General features: G+C 44.1%; 1 protein-coding gene across 6 annotated transcripts in view; it reads left to right on the plus strand.

Annotated features, from left to right (window-relative positions):
* Positions 1 to 16,629, plus strand: part of LOC118275459 (baculoviral IAP repeat-containing protein 6) — a 50,331-nt gene that overhangs the window by 29,261 nt on the left and 4,441 nt on the right. The window contains exons 21-48 of one of the 6 annotated variants that reach the window (XM_050695266.1): positions 362 to 445; positions 1,938 to 2,076; positions 2,397 to 2,643; positions 2,860 to 3,026; positions 3,485 to 3,560; positions 3,678 to 3,809; positions 4,512 to 4,764; positions 5,152 to 5,366; positions 6,290 to 6,443; positions 6,931 to 7,014; positions 7,101 to 7,214; positions 8,539 to 8,678; positions 9,139 to 9,298; positions 9,632 to 9,859; positions 10,015 to 10,252; positions 10,423 to 10,664; positions 10,804 to 11,024; positions 11,493 to 11,628; positions 12,028 to 12,112; positions 12,438 to 12,625; positions 13,100 to 13,352; positions 13,709 to 13,854; positions 13,994 to 14,188; positions 14,308 to 14,562; positions 14,693 to 14,839; positions 14,943 to 15,211; positions 15,441 to 15,651; positions 16,020 to 16,228. In XM_050695266.1, coding sequence (XP_050551223.1) covers positions 362 to 445; positions 1,938 to 2,076; positions 2,397 to 2,643; positions 2,860 to 3,026; positions 3,485 to 3,560; positions 3,678 to 3,809; positions 4,512 to 4,764; positions 5,152 to 5,366; positions 6,290 to 6,443; positions 6,931 to 7,014; positions 7,101 to 7,214; positions 8,539 to 8,678; positions 9,139 to 9,298; positions 9,632 to 9,859; positions 10,015 to 10,252; positions 10,423 to 10,664; positions 10,804 to 11,024; positions 11,493 to 11,628; positions 12,028 to 12,112; positions 12,438 to 12,625; positions 13,100 to 13,352; positions 13,709 to 13,854; positions 13,994 to 14,188; positions 14,308 to 14,562; positions 14,693 to 14,839; positions 14,943 to 15,211; positions 15,441 to 15,651; positions 16,020 to 16,228 — 4,988 coding nt within the window. The remainder of the gene's footprint in view (positions 1 to 361; positions 446 to 1,937; positions 2,077 to 2,396; positions 2,644 to 2,859; positions 3,027 to 3,484; positions 3,561 to 3,677; positions 3,810 to 4,511; positions 4,765 to 5,151; positions 5,367 to 6,289; positions 6,444 to 6,930; positions 7,015 to 7,100; positions 7,215 to 8,538; positions 8,679 to 9,138; positions 9,299 to 9,631; positions 9,860 to 10,014; positions 10,253 to 10,422; positions 10,665 to 10,803; positions 11,025 to 11,492; positions 11,629 to 12,027; positions 12,113 to 12,437; positions 12,626 to 13,099; positions 13,353 to 13,708; positions 13,855 to 13,993; positions 14,189 to 14,307; positions 14,563 to 14,692; positions 14,840 to 14,942; positions 15,212 to 15,440; positions 15,652 to 16,019; positions 16,229 to 16,629) is intronic. The other 5 variants (XM_050695268.1, XM_050695267.1, XM_050695269.1 and 2 more) reach the window with 5 other exon arrangements.

A 16,629-nucleotide genomic window follows, 5' to 3' on the forward strand; every position in this document is an offset into this window, starting at 1 on the left:
ATGAATATTGTATGCTAGAAGAAAACTAGCTTAAATTGATAATGACACTGGTGGGTTGTAAATAAGTATCTTGCATGTGGCGTCCTCTGTAATGTATGGAGTGCGAAACACTAACCACTTGATGGGAAAGTAGACATAACTATTCTACACATCAGTGAAAACCGTTTAATTATAACGTTAATCTTCAATCAGGAAACCGAGGCTACTATTATATTTATTGAAATACGAATAATATGAAATGATAGATTACAAAATTTTTGTTGTTCTTATTTCATAATTCGAAACGTTCAGATAAGTAGAAGTAAATTCCATTTTTTTTAATGAGATGTAGCAGAATTGACTTGCTGTGTTATTATTGCAGATTTGTTAGCGGATAGTTTTGGTCTGGGGAAGACTACGTACTTCAAGCCCAAACTATTTACCACAGCAGGTGTCAATTTAGCAAGTAAGGCCATTATACTAAAATAACCAGTCTTAATGTCTGTATGGTCATTGACCGGGCTTAGTTCGGTTTGCACTGATATGTAGTGTGATAGGAAGTAACAGACCACACCTAACCGCTACACATATTTGCATTGCATAGCACTACATTTCTAATCGATTTCAATAATTTAGAATCGATTTAGAAATCGAATGCGCTAGTCATCATAGAAGTTTAGCGTTGTTATTATTTATTTTTTTGCTTTGTTTTTTATTCTACGTATGGGCTTTGTTTGCTGGCTCATTGGGCTTGAAAATGGAAGTCATTAAGGAAATCGTTTTAACAATAGAAAGTCAAGTATTTGCGCTTTGTATATTATCATATTTAATACTCGTATTATTATGAAGCACGCTTGAATCTAAAATATAATTCACCATTATATTAGCTTTCAATGTAATACCAGTATTCATGTATAAAGGTAAGCGTAACAGACCCACATTATACGCATCGCACGCATCAGACGGATCGCATCAAACGGATTCATTTTTCAGACTGCGTCCACTGTATCGATAGCGATCGAATTGGAATTGGACACTGTTGTATGAGTTTCTGTACAAGACAAACTAAAATCCGTTGTGTCCGATGCGTGCGATGTGTACGATGCGGGTCTGTGAGAGCTTACCTTAAGAGCTACTTATTATTTAAAAAAATCAACATGACTTCATTATAATATGAAGGACTGAAGATGATTGTTTGATTGATTGTTTTGACACAAGAATCTGTCAATTTTTATTCTTCGAAAACAGTTTCGTAATGCTGTCGTTTTATATGAAGAGTTTATGAATGTTTGGCTTGCTTTCGATATACTTCGATATAATATTGCATGCAGTAATTTCTTCAGACAAAGGTTTTAGTGAATGAATATTTTAAGACGTTTGTAATGGAATACTGGCGTCATAAGTGGCTACGATCCCTAGGCTTACGACTATTATAGGTCAAATGGGAGTAGCGTTGTCACAGAAATAATATTGGACGAGATGAGAGGCAAGATGTGCCGTCATTGACACTCCGAAGTTTTTGGTCTTCACAGCACTGCATATTTTGATAAGCTTGAATATCAAAATACACAGCAGGCAAGGTCGGACTGGGCCAGCTCAAGAGCTTTTGCTCAAAAGAACAGACTGGCAGAGAAGAGAACCAAGTAGTGTTTTACTTCTTGGATGCTCAATAACTAAGCTGTAGTTAAATCTGTAAAGGCAGAATGCAAAAACATCATCACGCCTTTTTATACCCGAAAGGGTAGGCAAGTGCAGGTTACGGCACGTAATTCAAGGGAGAATTTGGCTGGTAATCAACACTAACTATAATGCCAGTCCGACACTGAGAGAAAATGAACATTTTATTACAAAGAAAACTAATGCGACATCAAGTTACTGCATACAATATTTCCTATTAATAAACAGTAGATAAATAATTTAAGTACATAAGTAAATTAGAAACGTTTTCTGTCCCCTAGATATAGATGTGGAGGAACAGCTGACGCAAGTGGCCGAGTCTGACGACTCCGAGTCTTCGGAGGAGAAACTCGAGCAATACTTCAATGATGCTGTTAAGAAGGAAACTAGGACTAAACTCGTCGTGGACAATAGCACCAGGTAAGACGTTACGATGTGCATAGCTAACTTTGTATAAGAGTATGTTAATTAGCCTTTGTAATCTTAATCTTAAAGGAATGTTTTAGGCTGGGTTGGAGGGGATCACCATGGTAGTTGTCAAGTTAATTGTTCATTGTACTTCAGTTCAGTTTTACTAGGGTTTTTTAAATGTATGTAATGAATGAAACACAAAACGTAAGCATAAGATATGACTAATAAATTCGTATTGCTTTTCAAAGCATAGTCTAGTTTATTTCAACAGCATTTTATCGCAGTTGGTACTAGTCCATATGTTTGACTATACGCGTTTGTTGGTGCAGTAACGTGTCAGTATGTTGGGACGCGCGTGTGGAGGCCGGTGGCGGCGGCTGCGGCGGCGCGGGCGAGGCGCACGCGCGGCGCGCCCTGCTGGGCACGGCGGGGGCGCTGGCGGCCGCCGTGCGCGCCCCGCCCCCCGCGCCCCCGCCGGCGCCGCGCGCCCCGCCGCCCCCGCACAGGCCCCACCCGCCGCTTACACACACGCTCTACGATGTATTCCGACACCTGGCGCTAGAGTTCCATTATCAGGTAACAATGACAACTGTTTCAATCTTATCATTTCATTGTATTTTAACGAGTACACTCTAGTAGTACGAACTTCTCTCGTTCGTCGTTTTAGTGATTAAAATAGTATAAAGATAAATATTTTTTTCGAAAAAACAAGATTTTGCAAGCCTCCGTGGCTGGTATTAGAGTCTAACTAAAACAAATATGACAAACCTCTAACATCATCCCTCCTCACAGATGGACTGCACATTCATGGAGAACGTGATCTCGCTGTGGCTGACGCTGAACGGGTCGGCGTGGAACGGCGGCGCCTGGTCGCTGGCCACGCTCGCCGTGCCCGCGGACACGCCGCGCATACGCCTCGCCTCCGACACCGTTAACGCACTGCTACACTCACTTTGCACGTTAGTATACGCTTTTAATGGCGGTTTTTTGCCAACGACTTCTTTACTAAGAGTTACTTAGCGTGAGGGAGCACCTAAACAAAACCTACCTACCTTTACCGTTAGGTGTCACTTAAAGGTTGGTGAAAACCACAGTGTCCTTTAAGTGTCATTTATCTTTAGTTGAGGGGTTTAAAATTTAAAAGAGGTTAGTGAAAACGGGTATTAATTTAGTATCCTGCACCTTTAGTATGAATTTACTTAAGTTTAAAGTAATCGAAACGAGAGCGTCTTCAGCACTCTGATTGGTCGGCTCGAATAAAACCACTGCGTCGAACGCGCTCTCGTATCGATTACTTCAAACGTAAAGCAAACTTGTACTAAGGGTACTGATGATAAAGTAGTAGACAAATCATCTGATGGTATTACATAGATTCAGTTTCATCTTCCTCTAATAATGGCTTTCATTTCTGTAACAGGTTAGAAAATATATCATTAAGATGCTGGGTGCTATCTATGCAAGCATTGGCTTGGATTGCGAGCTTACCATTACAGGTATACATTTTATTTATAACCTTAATATTGTGTAATAAAGTCGAAAATCGATTGATGTTAGTAGACGTGACTGGATTTTTTCTTATATAATCCTATATAAATATTGTTTGGTTGTAGACTGAGGGTAGTAGTACACAGACGATGGGTCGCGTGATACTGGAGTGCGAGCACTTCGTGCCGGCCCTCGTCAAGTTCATCACGATGAATGTCAACACCGACGGCGCCGTCGCCTCGTCCGAACCCTATTTGGTAAGTGGTTTAACTTTTGAGGAAATGTTTAGTAACATTTTTGTATTAAAGACCGTGAGATAATCAGTAAACTCCTCGAAATCGTACGAGTAGGTCATATACCTACTTGTATTGTTACGGGAAGCGTTATAAGGAGGCCCCCTTTGCTCGAAATTGGTCTAGCTCTCGTCAAGTGGGATTAAACCGTAAAAGAATATCTTTTTTTAGGATTATCTATATATTAATACGTGATGCAAAAACTTTCGGAACCTTTTTACGAAAATTGCGCGGACGTAGGAGCATAAAATTTGGTACACTTATAGTTTATGTGTAGGAGAAGTGAAAAATGCTAATATTTTTCAAAAATAATGCTTATAAAGTACATTAAATCAATAAATAAAACATTACACACACTACCATGCATAGCATCGTATTTGACAAAATGTCAAAATTGACAGACATTGCGATGATATTCTCACGTCTCATATGAAAAGAGGTTTCTCATTGAAGGAGGTTTGGTTATTCATGATCCGCCGGAATATATTAATTTGAATTTTACAAAACTAATAGCAATTTGTTAAATAAAAATTATCCTTAAACGTATGGAAAGTGGTATTGTAAATTAAATCGTATATGGTCGAATTTCGACCACTAGGCGACCACTAGTATGTGTAAAAACGTGATGTACTGTTAATGTATTGACGTGAGACGATGTATGCGCAGGGCGGCGCCCAGATCGGCGCGGGCGCGGGCGCGGCGTCGGCGCTGCACTCGGTGGTGTCGCGCGTGGTGTGCGCGCGCGGCGCGGGCGGCGCGCTGTGTGCGCTGCGCGCCGTGTGCGGCGTGTGGCGGCGCGACGCCGAGCCCGGCCACGCCTACGACCTGCAGGCCACGCTGCTGCGCCTGGCGCACCCCATGCTGCAGGTGCTCAGCGCCCGCCACGTGCACCACGCGCTGCCACTGCTGCACACTGTCGGTGAGCGTGCACTTTGTTCTTTGTCACACACGGTGCTAACTAAATGGTGAAATAATTACCTTATGGTAAATCGGCGTTATCCACGGACATGTACAATGCCAGAGTAAAGTGTGTTTTTGGCCATTTGGTAAATAAGAGGAATGGTTGGTTACGATAATTGTGTTAACATCTGGTTACTAGTGGAAACTGATATGTACCTCTCGTTTTTTCATCAATAGGGAATTAGTTAGACACCATTGGTTACTCAATTTCTGACAGCTACAACAGCAATCGGACATAATCCTAAAGTAGCGTCATATGGTAATCGGGATAACGGTTTGCCATTGAGAAAGATGTCCAATAAACATGTTAAGAAGATGAGTTGAAGATTATATGGTGGTATCGCAGCGCACCAGTCGGTGTGGTGGGTGCGCGAGAGCAGCGGTTGGCGCGGCGCGGGCGGCGCGGAGGCGCGCCTGTCGGGGCTGCTGGCCGACGTGCTGGCGGGCGGCGGCTCGGGGGCCGCCCGCCGCGCGCCGCTGCGCCGCGCCGTGCTGGCGCAGCTGCTGCACTACTGCCGCAAGCTGCTCGCCGTGCCGCTGCCAACGCCGCAGCCCGCCAACGTAAGCACCCGCACGTCTCTACACTGTCCTTGCCATATATACGTACCAACTAAAGCTATCACACATAAAATTTCACTACATTATAGGCTATAGGTACAACACACATTATGGTTGTCATTAAGTCCGCCATTCACTGTTGATTGTGTAAAGAACAAATAAATAAATAAAGAAGTAATATTAATCAAAAACCACCTTCAGAATCCTTCCTAGCTTCAGATACTAAATTATCTGTTTCTTGTATTCCTATAAAAATACACATCATGACACATAATGTAGCAAAGGGTAAATATACAACAAGGAACCAAAGACGCTTATCTCTTTAAAGAATGAACTCATAATTAATAGAATTAATTCAACTTTATTCCTTTCCACGCACTTTTCTAAACAAACAGACAGACTAAAATGTTGTTCCCTACAAGGGGATTCCCAGAACTCTATATTATTATATTATTATTATATGAATGAACAACAACTGCTTACATTGACATTGTAATCGTGACTCATTATGATAATCGTACTCTAGAACAATACTGCTCTGTTGTTCAAAAACTCTTTAGTAAAATTGTTCCTTGTGCCAGTTAGAAATCGTTTAGTTGCCGAAATGGTATGTACACTTCCTATCTATATAATACATGAACTAATTTTAAGATGTATACTCTTTTTATTAGGGAGGTAGATTTTAGACAATTTGTTACTATAAAAGTTTTAAATTATATAAATCTAAATCAATGTTACTGTTAGAGAATAAAAATATGATTATTCCTAGTTGTATATGTAAATATTATTGAAAGTCAGTCAACAGTCTATCAATCAGTGAATCTATTTATATTCAGAGGACAAGAATGAAGCTTCAACACAACAGTGACGGATTCCATCGGTTCCCTTTTAACAAAAGTTACTATAATATAACATTATGTGTACAGTCGGCATCAAGTCCGTCAGTATCTACGAGTGGCGAGCCATCCCAGTCACAGACGGATGAAAGCAAGGCCCAGAACAGCAGCACGGCCGAGGCCACCAACGTGGAAGATGAGAGGAAGCAACAAGCGGCGCGGACGCCGTGCTTCGCTGATACTGGTAAATGTTTTACTTAATTAATAGTCATATGGCAATAGGCTCACCGCCTATTACATGGGCCTTACAACATAAATTGTGAAATGTGGGTGTACACAGTGGCATACGTGCCATAATGTTGCATCTCTGCCTACCCCTTCGGGGATTAAAGGCGTGACGATATGTATGTATGTACATATGTATAATTAATAGTCATGCAGTTTATTTGCTATGTGGATGTGGAAACTACAGGGGCTTTAGTACGAGTTTGATTTACGTTCACCAAGATCGAAATACGCGCGTTCGGTGTTCTGATTGGTTGGTTCATTCGAGCTGAACGTAAAGCAGACTCGTACTAAGGGTACCAAAATGCTGACTACACTTAGTTACGTAAATAGAAGAACAAATAAATGTCTTTTAGAAACGTGGCCATTTTAATTGGTGTTCTTTTAATAACAGAATATAACCACAATGTTCAGTGATTGTAAATTGTTTATAATTTTGTTAACAGTGCTACAAAATCAGCAAATAATGCAGAAGTTCTACAGGACACTCTCGATATGCGATGGAATGAACACTGCCTCTTTGAATTCAGGTATAATATTAATTATCAACAACATTTAAAGCGCTTTATATTTGTTTCTTTCTACATTTGTGTTAATAATAATGTCTGTTTGTCAGGAATGTCTACAGAGCCGTCGTCTCTAAAGGAGGAGGTGTTCTGGCTAGTGGCCCACATGGCTACCGTCGCCTCGAACCCCGCTCTCATGGTCACCAGTCTTATGGAATTCCTGAGTAAGTGATGAAATTTATTCATAGAATAAAATCCATACCTGACAGATATACAGGTACAGATTATACAGGAAGACTATATAAAAAAAAATGCTCCATTAAAGATATCTGACGTTGTAAAAATCAGCTCTTAAGGCGACTACTGTCAACTGTCAGGTATTTAATCTAAAATATGCTAGGATTAAAAATAATCTAAATGATAAGTGATATTTATTTCTGTAAGTAGGTTATAAATAACACTTTTACACGTCAATATTATAAATAGCTAGGTGAGGCCGGCATTTCCTATCTGACTAATCTGAGAAGAAATGCCGAAACAAATTCAGAAGTCATAGTCTCTTTTAAAGTCCAGACAATGAAATAGAGGATAATGTGAGAGAACCGTGCAAGTTGATTCTGTAGTGGTCTTTAGAGGAAAGAACCACAACAGTATGAGCGGACCTGTTCAGATGGCAGCACGCATGTGTCAGTTTACAATCAGCTCAGCTAACGGCTGTTGCTGAATGATCCGACGAACAATATCAACCAAAAGAACATTTGGGTAGGTCTCGTAAATGCTCATACTGTCAGAATATAATTAACTAAAAGTGAAATGACTAAGCAAACTCTCGCACGGTCCTCAAACTAACAATTATAAAAATAATATGTAAAAATAGAAAATATCGAATGATATTATGTTATCGGCTTACTCACGTAATTGTTTGACGAGGAAGTCTACTAGTTTCAAGCCATGCCAAGCCATGTTTTCGTCTATAACATAATAATTAATTTAGTATGTCTCACTAAAATTACAATAAAAATATCGAATGATATTAAAATGTAACAAATTCTATAAAATTTAACTATATGTTACAAACATGTCAACATGACCTATGTGGATATTATAGCGGCTCACTCCCAAGCCTGACTATCATCTAAGTAGTCTTTAATTTTATAAAAAGCGTTACTGTACAGTTTTTCTAATAAAATTTTTAAATTTATTCAGGCTCAAACTTTGAATATGGCTAGGAATTTTACTGTATATTGTAAAAACGTATTGACATCTGAACGAGCCACTTATTTTCTTAAGTCTAGTAGTGGGAACAATATATTTGTTTTTACTTTAGTGTTTATATTATGTATATCACTATACTTTTTGAATAAATTAATGTTTTTGTGAGCATACACTACATTTTCATAAATGTATTGAGAGGGAACAGTCAATATATTAATTTCTTTAAATAGTTCCCTAAGAGAGTGCGTCGGACTACGATTATAAATTGATCTGTTGATTGGATCACTTTACACATAGAGGTATACTAAATTGTACAATTTTTTTACAACACAGAGAAGGAAGAAGTAGTGAACCTGTCTCAAGCGATGCAGCAGCTCATCATCAGGGTGCTGGAGTATCCCGAGGCGCTCTCTGCGTTTATTGACGCTGGCGGAATGGAACTAGCGCTTGAGAAGCTCACCGCCTGCCATCAGGTATGTTAACAATAAACTCTATGTTACTGACTGAGCAAGTCATTGGAGGAGGCAGAGAGAGACGTCTTAACTAGTTGATATGATTATTATGTCAAATCGGGTGGTTTGTAGTGTAATTATTACTTCGCCTGTAATGTGTGAAGCGAAAGGGTATGTCGGACTCTTACTGATTAAAAACCACTCCTTTCCAATATCGGCTTCATGCATTTTTAACATCAACTGTTGTTTAAGTTTTTTTATTTGAAGTAATTTCTACAATTTTCGAGAGTCATTGTGAAATTGTATAGCATTCGAAACATTTTTAAACGCCGTATATAAGTGACTTATTGGGCTTAGTAGGCTACGTTATGCTGCTCATGATGAAGAGTCCCTCTGTGACCCGAAACTAGTAGAGCTTTTCTTCATTAATATACTTGAGTAAACCATGATTTTTAGTAAAATTACTTATTGCTTGCTACAGGCGGGTCCAAGCAATGGCCAAGGTCTGGTCTCCTCCCTGATGAACTACCTGAAGCTACCACCCCAGATGATCAACCTGTCCACGCCCGCCTCCGGTAACAAGAAGAACCAGACGCCTGTCATTGAAACCGCTAACGGATTGGTTAACATGGCACCATTATGTGAGTACAATATCAAATCAATATATATACCTGTTGAAATTTAGAATCGTTTGTAGTATTTTTATACAAAGTTCTCTCTCCATACTACTAGAGAATTTGATATAGAAATATTGTCAGAGGAGTGATGCTAAAGATTTCGTCGTAAGACGGAAGAGGCTACAAGACAAACGTTTTTCTTCATACATATTACTGAAGCAAAAGTGCTCATGATTGTTGGCATTGGTTTTACGAGTATCATTTGTACAATTATATTAACTAGTGGTCGCCTAGTGGTCGAAATTCGACCATATACGATTTAATTTACAATACCACTTAACATACGTTCATCCGCAGGCACGGTGTCATGCGGCAACCCGACAGCGCAGGCGGCGGACGTGCTACTGGACGGCGGCGGGGGCATGTCGGTGCGCGGCGCCTGCGCAGCGCGGCGCGTGCGCGCGGCGGCCTGGTCCTACCACTTCTTCAGCGCGGACGACGCCAGCCTCGCACTCACGCTCACCATGCCATACGCCGTGCAACTGCACGAGGTGCAACTGCAGCCGCATCTCACCAGCCTCGCCAGTCAGTACTGTAATCATGTGTATTAATATGTAGCCACTAACACTCTAGACATTTTTCCTATATGGGCAACGTAGGGTTTGTTATGTCAATATTTTGTTGTAGATATGAGAATTGGAGCCATGATGAAAAATGTTCTAAACGTGTGTTTCTTACAGCATGCCCTGGAGCAGTGGCGGTGGAGGCAGGTTGCGGGGGTACCCTGGCCCCGCTCGGGCCGCCCCAGAACACGGCCGGCATGACGTTCATCCGGCTGGTGGTGGCGCGGCCCATCGTGTGCACCACCGTGCAGATCCGGCTCTACAAGCCGCGCGACTCCTCCAACATGGGGCTGCTGCAGCTCAGGCTGCTAGCTGCGCCCGCCTTCAACAACCATGCCAGTACCACGCCTACCACGTGAGTGTTCTCTATTGTTTGAACACCGGCAACGTATTTGTAGGTGTCCATTAATTCTTGTTGCAGGTGTCAATGGGGTGCTAATTACGTACCCGAATGCTCATTTGCCGGTATATCCCTTAAAAATTGTATTGTTATGTTATTGGTTACATTTGTATTCGTGCGTGCAGGAGCAACAACTGGGCGTGCGTGGTGGCGGCGTGTACCCGCGCGGGCAGCGGCGCGGGCGCGCGGCTGGCGGGCGGGCGCGGCGCGGGCGCCGTGAGCGCGCTGTGCGCCTGCGTGGCGGGCGGCGGGCCGGCCGCGGCGCACGCGCACACGGCGCTGCTGGCCGCCGCGCGCCACGCGCCCGCCCTGCGCGCGCCGCTCGTCACCGCGCTGCTCAACATGGACGCGCACGCACACGCCAACGGTCAGTACGCATGCTCTTCGCACGCACCCTTTCTTTGATATAAACTATTACCACATACTAATATCTACATGTTGACTTGTAAGACTCGTAGTTTCTACTACCTTCCTTCTTGACAAAGAGATGAATTTACAGTATACAGTGTGTACTGATATTCATGTCCGTGTAACAGCGTTCCAAGTGTCAGTGGGCGGGCGCGTGAACGGCAGCATGCGCGCGGTGTGCGAGCTGGTCCGGCAGCTGTGCCGCAGCTGCCCCGCGGGCTGCGTGGCGGCGTACGTGCAGTGGCTGGCCGCCGCCGCCGAGCTCTGGCTGCGCCAGAAGGACCCGCCCTCCGCCGCACTCACACACACTCTCGCTTCAGTCAGTACCCTCCCTAACTTACAACATGACGTATCCGAAATTCATTAAATCATTGATTGTGGATGATTGATCTTTTAAAAATCTACAAGTATCGTTATGCTATTTCTTTTTTTTTCTTTTAAAAAAAAACGTTGCCCTACACTAGGATTTTCTCCTGTGTTGTGGGTGCGTTTACAAACATGCAAGTTCACATGCACATGACACCCAGACCCGAAACAACAATTTGTGGATCACACAAAGAATTGCTCCGTGCGATCGAACCCGTTACACCTTGCGGGGCAGCCGGTTGCCCAGCCACCGCACGAACCGTGCAGTCATTTCATATAAAAATATTATAGTTAAAATAAACTCCTGTTATGATGAAAAAAAAAAAAGGAAAATCTGTACAAGTTAGAGGATACAAATCTTGTTTTAACTCGTGATATAGTTAAAAGGAAATAAATTCGCTAATTAATGGTATTCCCCCAGGTATTATGGACGTTGAAAGAGAAGAACATCCTGGACAACTTGGAGGAGCTGATCACGGACGACCTGTTCGAGCTCGTCTACACGTGGGTCAAGGACGTGCCCGAAACTAGTCTACTCAAGAAATCGTTAGATGCTAGTCAGTATTGCACTTTTTACCTATAAACTTTAGTTAATATTGATTATTTTTTTCAATAAAAGTGTTGCAAAATATTCTTCGTTGTGTTGGGGATCGAATTTCCAATATCACCTCCGATTGTTTTTTATTGTATAAGCCAGTAAACGAGTCGACGTATCGCCTGATGGTAAGCAATCGCCGCCGCCCATGGACACCTGAAACACCAGAGGCGTTAGAAGTGTGTGACTGGCCTTTTCAATTTAGGAATTTAAGATTATCCATTAATTGTCGACAAAACCCTATATACAGTTGTTAACTTACCGGAATTTATTTCGATTCCTAATACACTATATGTTTGAAACTTAGTTGTAAAAATCCGATTCGTTAGTCGTGTGTTAAACAGATTGTTTGTACTTCCAGTATTATGTTCGATGTGCTACATCCGACCGGAGTTGTTCAAGATGCTCCTCGAACATATGGATATTCCCATGGATCAAGACGAAAGGTATGAAGTAATTGAAAGTTGCTTTGAAATTTATTGATGTTTTGAATCCATTTGACGTGTTAATTATCTCATTGACCGGGAGTTTCAAGTATGACTTTCGAGGAAATAGATCTTTTTTTTGTAAACTCACAGAATTTCAAATTAAACTTGATTTATGACTTCTTTCTTTTTTTAACTATGTATATGTGCTTAATTTGGGTAGAATATAAGATGTCTTGTATGATATAAATATTATGTGACATAGAATGATAATATTGTGACAGAATGACAATTAAAGGTATAATAGCCTTGAAAGATAAAAATAATGGAGATGTATGTGTTGCAGCATGGAGGGCCTGACGGACGACACGAAGGTGCAGTGCCCGCGCGCGGGCGGCGGTGGGCGCGCGCGCGTGGCGCTGGCGGCGCGCGCCGGGCTGCTGCACAGCGCCGCGGCCGCCGCCATGTCGCCCGCCGCCAGCGCCGCGCTGCTGCGCTCCACGCTGCCCGCCGCGCTCGTCTCCGCCATCGCCGGTAACACATCCTCATTCTATACAACCAAGTCCTAGTAGGCTTAGGCAGGCACGGATCCCTAAAAACAACCGCATTCGTGCAAATAACGCCGTCTTTTCGTTAAGCGCTACCCATTTCTAGGAAAATACACCAAACTTGCTTTGGAACAAAGAGTAAAATTCCCTAAGAAAAGAAGGCTCCTCTGACCAGGCGAGATAATAATGCCTGGCGGCTTTTCTGCCCAAAAGTTTTCGTTACGATTTTCTTTCTATCCATGATTCGCATGTAAATTTTCACATCTGCGATCGCAATTCTACAAATAATCATACAAAAATATCGATTGTTTGTTGTAATTTTATCGCTCAGCAAGCATTTTTTGTCATCGACAGAAGTCGATTGCAGTCAAACAGTTACCTTTTATCATTATGTACACAAATTCCAAATGAAATCCAAGAAAAATAAACATCCATTTACAACAATGTAAACTTATTGCAGACTTCAGCGAAGCGAAATTAGAATCGATTAAGGCGCAGAGGAATTCAACAGAAGATGTACCAATGGTGGACCCTGAGAAGGAGCCGGGTCAGCCGAAGTCGGAGCTACCCTCGATGAAGACGGTGCATCAGTTGGTGGAGTGGGCGCGCGCAGTCTGCTGGTCCAAGCGGCTGAAGGACTGGCTCGGAGGCCCCGGCAGCATATTCTGGAAGCCACTGCTCACGCTACTGTGCTACCCTAGACCTCATTACAGGTATCTTGTTTGTGTTACTTATAAAGTTTAAGCAATCAAATAGCTAAAGTTCATAACTGTAGTTCCATATTGAACTTAAACTTTATTTTTATATCTTGTTCTTAAATATAGGCGGCAGCGAATTGACCAATCTATACTAATATTATAAAGCTGAAGAGTTTGTTTGTTTGTTTGTTTGAACGCGCTAATCTCAGGAACTACAGGTCCGATTTGAATAATTATTTTTGTGTTGGATAGTGCATTTATCGAGGAAGGTTATAGGCTATAAATCATCACGCTACGATCAATAGAAACCGAGCAGAGCGGGTGAAACCGCGCGGAAGTAGCTAGTATTTTATAATACGCTTTCTCCCCAGCAGTAGTTGGCAGGAAGACGCTCAGTACGCGCAGCTGGAGGAGAGCACCATCCGACTGTTCGCGGAGCTGACGGTCTGCCACCCCGCCAACCAGCAACTGTTCGCTTCCACGCTGCACAGCATACTCGAGGCATTGCCTAGCAACGGTGAGTAGTGAGCCTATACGTCGGTATCGCGGTTGATACGAACCGTTTAGACGGTCAAGTAATAGTTTTGGGAGTTTTATTGTTCGTAATATAATATCGTAAGTGTGTTTGATTATCATGTATGTATTGTCGCGTGCAGAGGGTATCAGCGGGTTCACGCGCGCGCTGATCCTGCGGCTGGTCCTGTCCCCGGAGCGCGTGTGGGTGTCGCTGCGCTGGGCCGAGGGCGGCGCGGGCGCGGCGGGCGCGCACCCCGCGGCGCACGCGCACGCCGTGCTGCCGCTGCCGCTGGCGCGCAGCGTGCGCGACGTGCTGGCCGACCACCGCCCGCCCGGTGCGTACATACTCTACATACTACATACTACTACATACTACATACTGCTACATTGTCACCCGGCATTTCGCTCCATCGCCGTACTAAGCTCGCTGCTCACGGTATGTATCGCTCCTCAGTACCCATAATGGAGGACACGACGAAAGTATGCATGAACTCGTCCCCCACGTCGGCCGGTACGTCGGTGCTGCGCAGCGCCTCGGACACCGCCATCACCACGGTGGCGGAGGCCTGGGAGCTCAGCCTGGCCGCCGCCAGCGCCTCCAAGGACAAGCGCGTCAAGGACGTCAAGAACACCTCCCTCAAACAGCAGAACAACAAGAAGCGACAGACTAAGACCAGCAATGACGCGTCCGTACTGTCCGTCACCGATGGTGAGTACACTCGACTATATGCACACTGGACACCTATAGACGCGTACTATTTGTCAAACAATATAATTAAACATAAAGTAGTGTGTAGTACATTTGTGGAGTAGTTAGTACATGATAAATATGTGCTTAGATTTGATAGAGTCGTCGATCCGCGTGCAAGTGCCGGGGCTGGAGGGCTTCATCCCGCCGAGCACGACGCTGGCGCAGCTGACGGCCGCCGTGCCCCATACCATCGGGCCGCATCTCTCACTCACGCTGCATCTCAACACCAACGGCGGTATGTACACCTCTTCTCCTCAACTGTCTAATCCTTGCACATTATTAAACTAATTTCTTTAATTTGTATAAGTGTGTATTGAAATGAATACATATTATTACAGAAGCGTGGTCTGGTCCGATGTGGGAGGGCGCATCGTCAACTAGTCCCTCGAGTCCGGGCGCTGGTCCCAGTTCCAGCAGTGCAGGGACCACGAGTAGCTCGGCAGCCTCGACCGGCGGCTCGGCCATCCTGCGGTGGTTCGGCGCCGTCGGGGGGCTGGCGCTGGTGGCCGCGCGCCTGCCCCGGCCCCACGCGCCCCCGCCCGACCCGCCCGCGCTCGTACACCACCACCACGACCTCGACTGGGTCAAACTTGATGACCCTTACGAGGTACGTACTATATTTGATTACGTAATGTGTGAAATATTTGCTATTGCTAAGAAAGTTGTGAAGGGCTTTATATGCAAAGGATCTAAGTCATATTTACGGTATTTTAAAAGTTAAATGTTATGGATTCATTGTCATATCTGTCTTGAGCTGAGCTGTCCAGTAGTGAAAGAAAAGAAAAGGTCGGTGGTAGAGTAGAAGGTAATATTTATACTGGTGTTTGGGTACGCAGGAGGTAGTGGAGCTGGGCGTAGCTGCAGGCGGGGGCGGGGCGGGGGGCGGTGCCGAGGAGGCGGGCTGCACGGGCGTGCCGGCGCACGCGCTGCTGGCGCTGGGGCTGCTGCTGAAGCTGCCCGGCTACGCGGACGCGCTGCTGGACGAGGGCGCGCGCGCCTGCCATCTGCTGCGACTGCTGCTCGGCGTCACGCACGACGAGGACGGACGTAAGGCATCACTTAGAATGCAATGTTCAAACAATTTCGCTTATTATAATAAATTAGCTCAGTAATACTTCTAATTGGCTTTTTTCGGATTTTCGAAAATTCTCAGTGGTAGCACGGAGTCTGGAAATGTGCCCGATATATGGCAATAAGTTCACCACCTATTTATTACATGGGACTTAAAATATTAATAATGTGAAATGTGGGTGTACATTGGCATTATGGACCATAATGTGCACCTCTGCCTACCCCTTCGGGCATTAAAAGCGTGACGTTACGTTACGTTATAATAAATTACATGACTGCCAGCGTTCTTTGGCTCGCCGTGGAAGTGCGGGAATGTATGTGTAAGTAGTAATATTTGCGTGCAGGGAGTATCGCGGTGGGCGAGGCGCGCGGCGAGGCGCGCGGGTCGCTGGGCACGCTGCCGTTCGCGGTGGTGGCGCGGCTGCTGGAGCGCGCGCCGCTGCGGGCCGACGCGGGCCGCGCGCTGCGCCGGGCGCTGCTGCAGCGCGGCGCCGTGCGGCTACTGCTCGCCTGCCTCGCCGTCTTCACGCACCATCGGCCCAACTCCAACGATGTAACTGTCTGCTCTACTATACTCTTCATAAATACATTGTTATGTCCAACTTTTGATGACAAATTCCTCAGTAGAATTAACCAATAATGTCATTCAAATACTATGGAGTGTCCAAAGCACACTACAATATGTCTAGTTTACAGTTTATGTTATCAAATTAGATTATACCTTGTGCGCTGTAACAAGGTGCGGCTGACAGATGCCTGTATGACGTTGACGTCTCTCTTTAGGGATGGACATAAGAAAAATCTTTTTTATCGCTATCGATACTCGCAGCATACATTTAATTCTCTTTAATTTTTTTAATTAATGTGTGTGTTATTTAGTTATGCAGTGTAACTCCGTGTATATACTTGTCAAAATAAATATTTTATGACCGAGCCCTGAGGTGTTTCAGAGTT

This window comes from Spodoptera frugiperda, chromosome 8 (genome assembly GCF_023101765.2).
Source record: "Spodoptera frugiperda isolate SF20-4 chromosome 8, AGI-APGP_CSIRO_Sfru_2.0, whole genome shotgun sequence".
NCBI lineage: Eukaryota > Metazoa > Arthropoda > Insecta > Lepidoptera > Noctuidae > Spodoptera > Spodoptera frugiperda.